At 51.1% G+C, this 14,450-nt stretch overlaps 1 protein-coding gene across 4 annotated transcripts; it reads right to left on the reverse strand.

Annotated features, from left to right (window-relative positions):
- Positions 1-4,053: 4,053 nt before the first annotated feature.
- Positions 4,054-14,130, reverse strand: SPTSSB (serine palmitoyltransferase small subunit B). Of its 4 annotated transcripts, none has more exons than XM_080604330.1 (3): positions 13,970-14,130; positions 11,784-11,902; positions 4,054-5,683 (listed from the first exon to the last, which is right to left on the reverse strand). In XM_080604330.1, exons 2-3 carry the CDS (start codon positions 11,825-11,827, stop codon positions 5,410-5,412), a joined length of 318 nt encoding a protein of 105 aa, XP_080460456.1. In that variant the 5' UTR covers positions 11,828-11,902; positions 13,970-14,130; the 3' UTR covers positions 4,054-5,409. The 4 variants fall into 4 exon arrangements, with proteins under 4 accessions (XP_080460456.1, XP_080460457.1, XP_080460459.1 ...); XM_080604331.1 differs by having other exon boundaries at positions 11,784-11,899; positions 13,970-14,113; XM_080604333.1 differs by having other exon boundaries at positions 11,784-11,899; positions 13,956-14,047.
- Between the last annotated feature and the right edge of the window lie 320 nt (positions 14,131-14,450).

Raw genomic sequence — 14,450 nt, forward strand, 5'->3', positions numbered from 1 at the left:
CAGCCTCCTGAGATATCGACCTAACAGGTTGGTAACTTCTACTCCCGATTCCTCAGCTGCCACAGGCCTGAGGCAGGCCGCACGCTGCCTGAGGCTCCGTGTGGGTGGAGCAGCTGAGGTGGCATACTTCAAAATAAGTCTGGCTTTCCTACTGAATCCCCAGTTTTTCACTTTCTGATCACGTTTTGGTCAGAGGGAAAGGTTGATACAATCTCAATGAGGCACTTCAGGGCTTGTGCATGAAAATACTCCAGGCAGCTGGGGCCTGGGAGAGTATGAATTGAGAGTATGAGCAAGCTAAGAGACACCAAGTAATTCAGGTGGCAGCAGAGATGAAAGTCGAGATTTTATATCCGCTTTTTCTGATGAACCATCCCATGACCTTTCAGGAAGTAATGAGGAGCCCACCTGGTTTGGGGGGTGTTTTAGAAGAGGATGTGGGAGTTGTGCAAGGAGGCAGGGCAAGGTGGTGCAGTGGGGAGGGATGAGGCTCCAAATCCCTCCTCCAGGGATTAATGCCTGCAGCAGAAACCCGCTCAGAGCTGAAGGGAAGCGAGACCCTGATCACTCCCTGCTCAGCCAACCCTCTGTCCCAGCAGCAAACGTCAAACATCACCTCCCCAGGCGGGTGAGCCAGGAGCAGCCTTGGCCCTGCAGGGAGGCTGGTGACCATGCTGCCAGCGGGGCCATGGGCACTGGGTGTGCTGCGTCCTGCAGCCCTGCTGCTGCATGCTCTCATCCCCAAAGAAGCATTACAGGTGGCCTGTACTCCAGAAAGGAGAGGAGTGGCTCTGCTTGTCACGTTTTATCTCTGAATTCTGCTGCTGTCAATACCTAGATGCACACAGAGAGTCGAGATTAATAAATTACCTTATCTTGGCTAGGAAGATATCTGGAGTTGCCAAACAGAGGGAAGTAGATTCCATGCAGAAAGCAGTTTGTGGTAGGATAAGAACGGTGACTTGCTGATATAGCGGGGGCTTGGTATTTTAGGAGTAAATAATGAAGATAGCTTGGGTAAGGGCTGACACACGCGAGGGGCAGCACTGCTTTCAGTACAGCATTGGGTGTTGATCCTTTTGTGTGAACATGAGGAGGTTCTCACAAGGTCGGTAGTGTTTAATTTGAAAATTAGCCTTTTCTGTTTCAATTTTCGAATGCTCAGCCTGGCACGCTGCCGCTTGTCCATGTCTCTGCCCTGGGGAGCAGTAATCCATTGGCGAGAATCGGCCCGATTTTGGCAACTGCATGCTGATGCTGTGCGAGTGTAATTTGGTTCTTACGGCTCTATTGCCTGCCAGCACACCCGGCTGCTCTTCTTGTGCTTAGAGAGCCACTTTCACAATGGCTTAAATATTTCTTTTCCTAGCTTCCAAGTAGGTAGGGAAATTGAACTCTAGAAGTGGGGCATTGCCTTGGTAAGAAGTGAAGGGAGACGAACACAAAATGTCGTGTTCAGGGTCCTCCTCAGCAGACGCTGTGTGATTAGACGATTTCCCTTTTTGTGACAGTTTTGCATGACAAAACTTTAGGGAAAAAATTTTACTTCAATATCCTTAGAATTTCAAAACTTCAGAAACACGGGGTCTCATTTTTCAGGGAATTCCGTGTAGATAGAATCAGATGCCCAGATGATGATCTGTCTCCACAGGTGACTGCTCCGAGCCCAGATGCCCTGAGGATGTGTAGGACAGTAAGCACTTCCTCACCTGCTCCTTTGGGCTATTTCGCATCTTTTGTAGAAAAATCAAGAGGAAGGATGGGAACATAGCATTCACCACTGAGTTCAGGCATTTCTCTTTCATTTGTTAGGTTATTAACGAGACAGGAGCCACTGAAGGCTCTCTAGGGGTGTGAAAAGAACTGGGAATATCACACTTAATATACAGTAATGCTACATATTGCTGCTGCTCATGTTAACTGAGTTTGCTGGCAGCTGATCATCAGTGACATCTACATCCCATGACCACCTTCTGAGCCAGAAGCTGCTGCTACCCTATTTCAGGCCCTGCATTTTAATTCACATGATAGAAGATATACAACAAAATAATGTAGAAGAAAACCCGGCAAGATACGCGCTGGTAATGATGCTGATCCCTACATGTCTTGTGTAAGGCCACAGCTGAGCAAGAGGTCCAGGGAAGCTTTCCTTACTAGTCTTAATAGCAAAGGCTGCCTGGAAGGGCTTCAGGAAGATGCTTCCTGGGGTTCGTTGTCTGGACACGTGCACGTGTAGTCACCCTCTGCAATGGATTTGGGAGGTGAGCCATGAAATTGGCCGGGAAACTTTTACAGCAGGATAAATGCTAGCTTTGATTAAATGAAATTAAGAAAATGCTGGCCAGCTGAGCTCAAAAATTTCTCGGCGCTTAATTTAATGATGCATTTGTACTTTCAGGGTGAATGCAGCTGGAACGAGTTCATTTTCCTTTCTGCTTTTGTTTCATTTATTGCTGTTGGTTCTGTCTGCTGTCAACGTATTGCCTTTTTTGCATAAAAACTTCCAGCTGCTGTGATCAGCCTGAACTACAACTAGCATAAGGTAATAATGGAGCAATTAACTACAATTAGCGTGGAGAAATAATGAAGCAGGAGAAACGAGTGTCCTGCCAAGGTGTTTTCTATGGAGCCCATCACTACACTTCACAGCACAGTAGTTGCCCATGTGCCGCACGTACCGAGCTGTGTGCTGGTGTTACTGGCAGATCTCCGCTATGTGCACCCTCCTGCCATGGCTTATTGCTCTTACAGCAATAGGTTCTTCCATGTTAATGCTCAGATGCAATCTGATGAAAACCACTTTTCATTGTGTATGAATGGCTTCACCTGTGGGAAAAAGGATTTCAAAACTGGAGCAGCATGTCCTAAGCTGTGGTGTGGTCTCAAGCTGTGGACAGCGGCGTCCCACCTTCTTCTCTCTTTCAGTTGGGGAAAAAATGGTTCTGTTCTCTGCCGTGTGCCAGAAATGCTTTGGGAAACTCCTTCTGGAACCCACTAATTTTGGATAATAAGTAGGTAGAGATATTTCAGCTTTTTTCTAGTAGAAAGGAGTGAAAAGGGTTGGAAAAATCTCAACAGGCTTTTCAGGAAGGAGAGGTTATTTTCAGCCATCTCTCTACATCCTTGACTACCTCCTGCCCAAAATCTCCTTTGAAATTTAGTAAACAAGCTGAAAAACACACACAAAAGAAGTGTTTTCAGTTAAGTCATCCCAAAGAGAAGCAGCTGCTGCTTTCCTCCTTCTCCCCAGCACCTCCTGCAAAGCTAAACACAGATAACAGGAATAATAAGGAAGAGAAGTGCTTTACAGGACTCCCACCATGAGAGGTCAGTGGAAATTCCCCCTTCTTGCCTGTTTGCTTGTTCTGTTTGCTTTAAATGTTTAAATTGCAACATTACATCGGGGTGTGTGCTCCTTAAGATACGAGGCCCAACCTTTGCATACCTATAAGAAAGTGTTTTTCCTTGTACTGCCAAAAGCAGGCCAGTTGGGTTTGATGCCGGTGGGAACAAATAACCTTTCTGGGAAATGAGAAAAGAAGAAAAAGGAGGCAGTGGAGGCCGTCTGGGCTGCAGTTACCACACCCAGGATGAGTTTGTGATCTCGAGGAATATGGGCCTGGTGAAGAGCAAAGTCAGGACCTTGAACTTCTGAAGAGCGAACTTCACGCTATTTAAAGGCCTAGTGGATGAGATCCCCTGGAACTGAGCTTGGCAAGGGATGCAAAATACAACAAGAAAGGATTCTGAAGGTACATCACTCAGAAAAGAAAGGCCAAGGAGAGTGTACCCCCTCTGATGGATGAGAAGGGAGAACTGGTAACAACAGACATGGAGAAGGCTGAGGTACTCAGCAACTTCTTTGCCTCAGGCTGGAGCACTAATGAGGGTGACCATTGCAGTCCATGCACAGATATATTTAAGGAGCTCTGAAACCTCACCCCAAAACACCTGCAACAAAATGGCCTGCTTGCCATAATACCAACCTGGATGTGCATCACGGTGCCTATGAGTAAAGAGAAAACACAGGGAGATACAAGTCATGCACTGAAGTATTGTTTCCAAAGAATAAAATTTTATTGTTTTCGGAAAAACTGCATACACATGTTCAGATCTGTTCAACCTTCAAAACATGTCTTCGTTTCCAAACAAATTTAGGAAGGCATCATTCTTTTAAGCACTGCAGCTTGAAAAAGAATTTTTTTTTTTAATCCTATAAGTGTGCAAACATCATTTGAAAGCTATTTACATTTTACACCTCTCATTTTAATAACAGCAGCATCAGCTGTTAGATACATGCACTGTATAACTCACGTGATTTGATTTGGCGTTGATATTTGATTTGGATGTAGAGTGAAAAAGCAACAAACCTTCCATTGTTTGAGAAACTTCCCACAGGCAATTAAAATAAATCTCATTTCTTCTTTATAAAGGAGATGTCTTTAAGCACTCAGACTTCCCTGCAGTTGTTAAAATGTTACTTCCACTCTATTTACTGGATCATCTTCCCCTGGTGCAGCATGCACTTTGCTTGCCTGAGTGAATGGGAGCAGAAAGAAAAGATGTCTCGGATTTTCTCAAAGGTGGCAGGAGTGCAGTGACAGACACAATTCTGTTTCTTTCTGTCCTTTTCAGTAAACTGCAAGATTGCCTATAACCTGTTTTTTTTTAACTATCTTCGTTAGACCACCTAAACAGATGCAGCAACCTGCACGCGAAAAGTTGCATTCAATCAGTACTCCTATTACTCTCTCTTCTGATTTCCTCTCCCACCCATTACAAACCAGAAGTCAAAAACCAGATACTAGTTAGCACTCAGGTCACGCTCTGTTACTCATCTCCTTACATCCTCTAAGCACAACCTATTTTGTCCCAGCATTCTGTTGGCAGAACTTCTTTCGGTAAAACCAGCGCAATGCTTTTCCTCACAGCCATCACAAGCAGCCTTTGCTGTTCCCTGTATGCCAGCACGATTCAGTTGGGCTGCTGGAGGTGTATAAAGCCCTACGCTTGAAAACCATGCCATTCTGACTACCTGCCTTCTGTTACAACAGAGAAAGTCCTGGAGATGTTAGAGACTAGAAGATGGTCTTGAAAGCAGGGGACTCATCGTACATGAATATTTTGCTTAGAGTGAGCTGGTTGAATACTAGGTAAGCGTTGCATTCCAGATGACGTGTTCCAGTATCACGCAACAAAAGCAGGCCTGTGTTTAATTCAGCTGGGACCGTGCAGCCAGCAGTCAGTGCATTATTCTGGTTTTCAGCTATGGTAATTAAGCAAGCCGTATTTTGTAAGATAGAGTGGGGTCTTCATAACTGCAAAACTCCTTCAGAATAAATACACAGAATTGTAGAAGCCATTGCATTTCACACGCTGCAAGAGCTGCTAATCACTACTCAGGCGAGTTCAGTTCACGATGGAAACCGTGCTGTCGGGCTGGCCTCCGAATATCTGGGAGAAGAACTCAAAAGCCAGGCGGACGTGGATGGGGACGAAGACGTAAGCAGTGTACACCACCATCGCGAAAACAGTCACGGTGATGGTGTGGAACATGGACTGCTCCCAGGGCTCCAGCACGTAGCTGCAGGTGATCAGCAGGTACTGGTAGTACAGCCAGTAGATATAGTCCTTCACGTGCTTAATATCCATCTTCAGCTTCCAGTGACTCTGAGAAGATGACCTGTAACGACAGAGGAGTCTAGATTGCATCTGCAGCGGAAAGAAGGACCTGGAAATAAAAACTGGTGGGGTGGCCGTATTTCAAGTCCAATTCCATGTGTAATTGTTACATAAAATAAAGTTTGAAAGGAAACAACGCATCAGTACCACCAACAGCCTCTACTGCTCTGGAGGCAACCAACCTTTCGCTCTGGAACTGCTGCCTGTAGTTATTAAAGTTGTATCAGCTGGGCACTCGATTCCGGCATTCCACTTACGAGTATGTTTGGCTATTCATTCTGCCTAAGAATTAAAACCCCATTAGCTTGTAAAGGCGCAGGGTTCACGTGGAAGTCAAGGTAATATGCATTTAAAAAGGGAAGGCTTTGGGCCAGCTTCCATACGTGTGGACGGCGGACTCACGCTCTGGACTAAGGATGAAACGAAAAGGGCAGCTCTGTAAAATCTGCTTACTTCTGATAATCATTTGTTAGTGCTCTGCAATTGTTGAGGATGAAGACAAGCTATGAAGGAGGGGAAAAAATAATCTCAAATAGCATAAGAAGTTTTTTCAGCTCATTCAAAAGCAGCAAGATACATTACAGATTAGAAGAGTATTTAGTGGAATCTACATGTCTAGGAAGGAATTTCCTCTCAGGTAACAGCTTTATGCATTCGTTGTTCCCATCTCCACACACAAAGGAGAATGGCTGAGCAAGTATTAACCAGGAAATAGGTTTTGCCTTCCACTCTTTGGTTAAAGTTGTTTTTCACTATTTTAAATAATCTTTAAATTTGGGATAATAACATCTACTTAGAGAAAATAGAACGATAAGCAACTGTACGAGGCTTCACAGAGAGACTCCTGCATGGGGATTTTGCGGGGGCTGAGTTTAAGGACACACATAACTGAGTTTAAGGACACATAGACACGAGGCCAGCTCACGGTAAAAGGGAGCAGCAGACTTAGTCCTGCTGGAAAACCTTCCAGACTATCATTTTGGCGTACAACCTGTTGCCTAAAGTGCCAGGCACAGAGATGCTTGGACACGTCAGGTCTCTCCGGTCTTGAGCTCCTCAGAGAGCTTTAGGCAATGGAAGGTTTCTGTCCCTCAAGGCAATAAATACTAAGCTAACACCGGAAAATTTGCTGCCTGTGATTGCAGTAGCGATGGATCATTGGCATACGCCAAATAAATTATGGTATTCAGCCATTTGCTGCCTCTGGGGGCTGTCTGGTGTATTCTCTCCACAGTAAGGCAGTATGTGGGTGTTTACCAAAGGGAAGACAAATTACAAAAAACCCCAAACAAACCCCTGGTTTGTTTTGCAGCAGCTTCACTCTGGTTACCGCCGTGTACCACTTGTCCCAGCGGATGCACTGCTACGTGCAGCACCTCGACGGCTCAGCTTTGCCCACCCTTCCCGGCGCACAGCTCGCCTCGCGGAGAGGCTGCAGACAGATTGTTGCCCCCTTTCTCTGGGAGGGCAGCAAGCACAGGCTCACCTGAGCACGGCATCCTTTCGGGTTGATCTGGCTCTCCACTTGCCTGCCCAAGGCTGCCGATTAGGGAGCCTTGGCTCCCTCCTTCATCCATCCGCTGGCTCCTCTCCCAGCATTTCTCTCCCCCCTCGGCTTCCTATCCAGCCCTCCTCCATCTGCTCCCCTCTTGCTCCTCAGCTCTCGACACCCCCACGAACACGACCTCTCTGCTGCCAACAAGTGCAGGAACGCAGTAAACACGGAAAGGGGGAGGCTGGTTTGCCTGAGCTGATTTCCATGCAGAGAAGTTTCTGCGCTTGCCCCGTCCAGCCTTTACTTTCCACCCGCCCCTCTTCTTCGGTGTCCTCCAGCCCCAACCCATCTTTTTCCCCTCCTTCTCCCCAAACAGTGCCCTTCCTTCCCTTCCATCTTCCCCTTTTCTCCTAGACTACATCTCCCAGACTGAGGTCCTACAATGCTTCCTTTTTAACTCTCACAACAGGTATCTGTGCTGTGAAAAGCTTCAGCTGCGAGGGCACAGGCTGAGGAGAAAGGTCTGCCGTGGGCTTCTGGCCTGGCCCGAAGGGGAGATGATTCCCTGCAGACAAATGGGTTTAAGGCAGAACTCAGGAGAGGCCTTAAAGCCTTGTAAATATTGCAAAGCCTGTAATAAAAATGACACAGCTGGCAAACTGTGAGTCACTGGGAGCCAAAAGTGTCTCTATTTATACCGTCTGCGAGAAGAGCAGCATTTTTCAATGAAGAGGTTAAGCCTATAGAACCGAGAGCAGAACGGTAAGAGCCCTCTTATGCTATCTAGGATCACAGTGTTTACGCTGGGGTTATGCCCGTGCTGGTTAAACTCATTCCTGGCTTGGGTAAATATCTGACAAGCCTGACCGAGGAGGAGCCGCGGGGCCGGAGCGCCTGCCGTGCCCGCTTCACCCCGCCAGGTTAGCGGGGGGGCTGCAGGGGCTTGGGGGCAGAAATGAGGGGGCTCGAGCAGCTTTCTGCCCGCAGCAGCACACACGTGTGTGCGTGGCACTACGGAGCTGGCGTGCCTTCACCGGCTGAAGGAAAAGCCCAAGATAACAACAAACGTCCCCGGGCTGATCTCACCGACCCCAGAGCAGCCTGCCCGGCTGCAGGCGTGGCGCTGTCGCTTGCTCGACGTTGTCCTTTGGGAGGGCTACGTGAAGAAGTACGAAGTCAATAAGGAGCAGGCTTCCTGAGTTATTCTGGAGGCACTTTTATGGTTCCTCCAGCCCAGGGACTGCGTTTCGGCCTGCCTCTGTCACCGATCCCCAGCGACACGGGGCCCGGCAGCCAGCCTGAGCTCGGGCTCTTCCAGCAGCCCGTAAGGCGAGCTGTGCTCGCGGGCTGCGCGGTCTCCGGCTGGATGATAGAGGCTGAGATAAGTAAAAGGCGAACAGTCAAATTACAGCCTCCGGCCTCACCGCTAACGCTTCCACTGCGGGTAACCACCTGGAGGCTTCTCCGTTAGCAGGGCTCTGGGAACGCAGCAAGCACCAGGGGTGTCTCGGGACGATGCAGTTCTGCATGCATAATTTATCGAAGGAAAACATAGATGGGAAGGGAAAAAAAAGCCCTCCTCAAGCAGCTGCCTAGGCAATGAGATACGGGAACCCCGTGTTACAGCTGCCTTTCCTGACCCTATTCCCTCCGCATCAGCTCGGGGCCAGCTCGCAGCACGAGCAGCACCCCGCGGCTCCGCGCCTCCAGGCTCACCAGCCGGGCCAGCTGCCCTGTAGCACTCCCGAAAGGAGTGGCAGGTCGCTAGACAAACTTCCGAGGCTAAAAATTCTGCATTTTAAACAGGATTTGTCCTAAAGAAGCTTCTGCTTACATTTTTAAGCATTACTGGGTTTTCTTACATTAATGCCGCGGTCAGTTCCAAGCAGAAGGGGTCCTGTGCTACTTGTTTGTCAGTTTACGCCATAATGGGGAGGAGATAACTCCCTGTTAGGCAATTATAAATTAGCAATCATTTGTCTACAAATTTAAATTTAAGTATTCAGTTGTGCTGTGGAAATGCCTTCCTGTTTGGAGGGCACAGGACTGTTACAGCCAGCTCTGAATGAAATGAACAGAATCCAGCTTCTGAGCCATCAAGCAATAATCAAGTTATTTTCAGCAATTTCACCTCCAAGGAAAAAAAGCAAGAAGAGAAACCTGTAAAGCAGCTTTTATTGTCTTAAGTGGCAACCTGATTTTCTTGCTTGTTGACACACGTCTCTGATTAGAGCGCTTGGAAAGATAAATCATCACCCCCAAAAATTCCAGGTTTCCTTTAAAAGCATGCCTAGTCTCAAAAAAAAAGAAAAAAAAAAAGAAAAAACCCGACTCCAAATGTAGCTCACAGTGCTACAGCCGCTGTTTGGAGGTATGACTTGCAGATGCCAGCAACAAGCACTTTGCTGTAGCATTTCTGCTTTGAGCGACAACGTTTTGGGCCCTCCGTTCACACCAGTCCACAACTGGTGGCTGAGGGGCACCTGCCCAGGTGCACACATGGGGAAATTCCTGTGGAAGGAAACAAACATTCTTGCAGGGGAACTGGGACAGGCTGGTTTCCAAAGAATGCTTGAAAAATGCCTTCACCCTCGCCGGGAGAGTCTGGCTGGCTACACGTACAGATAACAAGGCTTTCCAACATACATTCAGCCCTAGACAACTCTGGAGCGGAGGAAAACAAAGGCTGGAGCTGCGGATAGCCCCACCATCACGGAGCAGGTGCTCTGATGCTTTGGCTGCAAAACACAGCCAAGTGTTATGAACAAAGTAGGAAGGAAAACCAAGCAAACAAAAAATCAATCCCAAATATTGCAGATATTTAGCTGGCTGAACATTGATTTTTGCTAAATGATTGCTGTGACAGCACAGGAACAAGACGTGGTCGGTTTTGCAGGCTCCTGAGGGACTGCATTTGTGATGAAGCTTCAGAAAAATCCTGCCATGGGACCCCGAGGCTTGTATTTGGCCTTGCACGCGGGACACCCACAGCATGCAGGCTCCAAGGGGCAGATCCGACAAGGCAAACTGCAATAATTAGGTACATTGTCTCACTTCTGCTATTAGAAGTACGGGTAGCCATGCCCCATGGAAACTGAAATATATATCCAGTCTGCAAATTATTTGTCTGCAACTGGTGCCATCTGTAATCCCCCTGCGGCAGTTCTTTCTCGCCCTGCTGTTACTCAGACAGTCCATCCTGGCTTTTCCAAGGCACCAGTCTTGTCCCCCTTAATGCTGACACAGCTCTGGGACGACCCCATTGATTTTACGTAGGCTGACGTTTCTGAAAAGGCAAACAGAATGAGAACGGGATTCGCATTCCCAGTCCAACACGCATCTGCTTTGACGTGTTTTATCCGGCGAGCACCACGCAGTGCGTAACGAATGAAACACGGGTCCTGCGGACCAGCAATCAGGAAGAAGTCGGGAAGAAGTTTAGATGAGGCAGCAGTTAAAATGGTGTGGAAAACCCAAAATGCCAGCATGGCCTGGGGACACTGTCTCGTCTGTGCGGCCCCATCGCCTCTGTGCTGCTCCGGTTCCCCGTACGCAGCCCGGCCTGGAAGGCTGCCCTGCGGGCAAGCTGAACCCCCGAGTACTTACACGTGGGTGTTTAGATGCACCCTACAGCTTGTTTTTCACAGGGAGGTAATGCCAGGTAAAGAATGTCAGTGGAAAGCACAGCAATAGCCCTTGCACAGCTCCCGTTATGCACAGCTATGCGCCATTAACAGCATCCTTACATACAGACCTTAATCGATCACCTCCCCTCCTCAAGTTCTGGAGAGAAAATACACGGCAGCTTTGAGGCTATTTCTGGTTTCTCTTCCTCAGCACTCGTCCTCCCGCACCAGCACCTCGTCGCGCGCTCGGCCACGCATCGCTGCCGGCTGCTGTGCTGCAGGAGCCGCGCCGGCGCGCCCCACGCGGGTGCCCTTTCTGGCCACCATTCACGCAGCAACGCCTGAATGAGGCCGAGGCCGGGTGACGTTTTACTACTGCCCGTGACTCAGCCGTGTGCACGCTGGTGGACCCGCTCCAACGGCACCTAGGGCCTTTCTCGGAAAAAAAATTATCTTCCAGGAATGGGAAAGTTCTTCGGGAGGGGAAACAGCGGCAATGGCGCTTTCAGCCACGTTTCCGCTTTAGCATATGCAATGTGAACACAACCTAGGGACCTAACCAGCATCCATCACTTGGCAAAGGCTTCTTTTTGCCCTTGGCAGCTTCCAACAAGGCAGAGAAGCGGCAATCACTTGGCACCCAGCCGTGGCCGTGCCTACCAGTGCACAGGCGCACCTGCAGTCGGGACCGGTGGCTTCCCACCAGCATCTCTCTGTACCCGGTGGCAGTACACGTAGATAATTTCCAAAATGCAGCTTTGAAGGCCAATTTATTGGAGCCCTCCCCTTTCTCTGCAGTCGGGCAGGGAGGAGGGAGAAGGTGCAGCCCCTCTCTGCGACAAAACCATACTTGGGGCAGCTCCGTCCCGGCTTCTGCCAATACCTAACTCCAGGCCAGGTTAAGTTTTTAAAGAATTTTCTGTTCTTCCCCCCTCTGAAGTTCCCGCAGACACCCTCCTACACAACTAGCTTGTACTTACGATTTACAAGCCCCTTCCTTTCCAGCCTTCTCTGGGCCAAGCATGCTCCGGGCTCTCGTCCTCCCGCGGTGCCAGGACCCGCACCTCGGGGCTGAGCCGGCCTCTGGCGATGGGCACTGCTGGGAGGGAAACACATCGGCAAGCTGAAACCTCCGCACAACTCCTCCCTGCGTTTTCTGTGTAAGTTTACTAACATTAGCAGAGTTTAACGTGGTTTTGAACAGAGCTGATTCCCAACTAGCCCCCAAATCTGTGACAAGAGGCCAGCACCGGGTCTAAACCGCAAATACTTCAAAATTTAGAGCTCCTGAAGAACTAACTTTTCTATGAAGTATCTTCTAGGGTTTTGGCCTTGCTCTAGAGGGCAGACCTAAGCTCCCACAAGATTTTTAAGATTTGGGCCATTGGCTAGATCCTTCAAGGCAGCTCAGAAGGCAGTGAACACACATCACTCGCTTCACAGAACAGCCAAGATGGTTTGTGTTCTGCAAAGTTTTACTTTCAAATGTATTTCTTATTTTATTCAGACTCCCTTGGTTCTCTGAGTCATTCCAGAAGCAGCTGTACATAATAGCTGCTCTTGTGTTATAGGTAATACGAGCAGGTGAATACTGTCATGGTCATGGCAGGGACTAGGGGAAAACAGGCACCGAATTCTTGTGCAAGCCCATGTCCCTTGAGCACTAAGGAAAGGAAGCGGTGTTGCACCACGCTTGTTATCAGTCTGGGAGGTGAAAAGAAAAATGAAGTGAGACGCTTGCAACAGATATGAAATAAAAAGGGAGATCTGTGTTTTTCAGAAACCTATTTAATCCCACAGATGTGATAAGGAACAGCTCCCTTGGCAGGCCACTTCATCCCAAGGAGGAAAGAGGTTTGAAGGCAGGAACTCTTGATACAGCAGAACACCCCTTAAATGTGGGACACAGCAAGACCCCCGTGGATTTTTGGAGCGGAGGGAGGGGACAAGCAGTGCTACTGCTCGGTCAGGCAGCAGGGCACAACAAGGCACAATGTTGCAACACGCCGCTGTGCTGACTGCCCCAAAAAGCGGGGTTGAATCATATTTAACCAGACGGCCCAGGTGAGCAGAGAGGAGGAGGTCTCCGCGAGATCTTACTCGAAGGCACGCGCTGTGCACCCACGCCAGGGGCAGGCTGAGCAGAGAAGCGAGCGGGGCTTCTCCTGCCGGGTGCCTGGTTTGGGGAATGCTCCCGCACTCAGCTCCACGCCCGGAGCGTGGCAGGGCCCAGGGAGCACAACAGCTACCCACACACGTGGGAAAGCTTGGTACAAGCGGGCCTGGCAGAACGCACCACGGGGCCACGGATGGCTTTTCCTACCGCACGGCTAGGGCACCCGAGTCTCGGTGCCATTCAGCAGGTCGTGTGTCCTGGCCACGCTCTTGGCACCGTGTGACTGCGCACGTATTCTGCAGGCACCCTTTCACCCCGTCGCTGCCCACCAAGCAGCACCTGAGCTCTGTGCAGAGCTGCCCCGCATTCCTCTGCCAGGACCACGTCACCCAGGACTCACTCCAGGGGCTCGCAGAATGGCTCTCGTGGCAGGGCTCCCTGTGCCACGCTCACAATACCCAAGTGCAAAAGAACGAAAACATCCAAATCCCTCGAGCGCCTGTAAATACACGGCCCCAAAGAGCGGCGGGCGTGCAGATGAAGCAAAGTAGCGGCTCTTACGCCAGGCACCCTCCTGCCCTCTGGCACTGCTGCACCTGCGTCCCACCGGGGGGGCTGGCAGCGAGCAGCAGCTCCGGGAGAGCCCCGGGGCGGAAAGCGGCGCGCAACGAGCGGTGGGTGCGCCGCAGCTCGGCACCACCTCCCCCTCCAAACCCCTCCAGCCTTCTCCTCTGGGACCCCCCGGCTTGTTTTCCCCCCGCCGGCTGCAGCAGCAGCAGCAGCACCTGCAAAATCGCTCCCTGCAACAAGTCTGGGGGCCGGCAGCCGTCCTTCAGTTGCCCGCTGCCCTGCGCGCCCCGCTCCCGGCTCTCCGCGGGCTGCCCGCGGGGCTCCGCTCCGCCAAGGTCACCGGCACCGGTGCGGGGACACCCCCAGCCTTGCGGGGGGTCCCTTCCCTTTCCCCTTTCCCCTTCTTCTTCCCTCCTCATTCCCCTTCTCCTTCTGCCCCCCCCCAGCCCGGGGACCCCGTGCGCACCGCGCCGCCCTCACCTCCGCTCCTCTCCGCTCCGCGCCCCGGCGCCCTCCGCTCTTAAATCCCCGCCGCCCCTGCTCCGCACCTCTCCGCCCTTGCTCCGCACCGCCCCGCCCCGCCTCGCCGGGCCCGGAGCGGGGCGGGGGCCGCGGGTCAACGCGCCCCCCCCGGCGGCCCGGCTCCGGGCGGCATCGGCTGCCCAACCCCGAGGGAGCCGCCCCGCGGCCAGCCGCGGGGCCGGAGCGCTGCTGCGGGGGCCGTGCGGGGCCGGGGGATGCGGGGGGACGCGATGCGGTGCGGTGGGATGGGATGGGATGCGGTGGGATGCGGTGCGGCGGGATGCAGGGGGATGGGATGCGGTGGGATGCGGTGGGATGCGGTGGGATGCGGTGGGATGCGGGGCGGCCGGGCGGGAGCGCAGCTCGCACTGCGGCTGGGGGGGAGCCGCGCTGCGGGGAGCCCGCCGCAAGGAGGGGACTGGTGGCGGTGGAGCAGAGG

Source organism: Anser brachyrhynchus, assembly GCF_964034855.1.
Source record: "Anser brachyrhynchus genome assembly, chromosome: 9".
NCBI lineage: Eukaryota > Metazoa > Chordata > Aves > Anseriformes > Anatidae > Anser > Anser brachyrhynchus.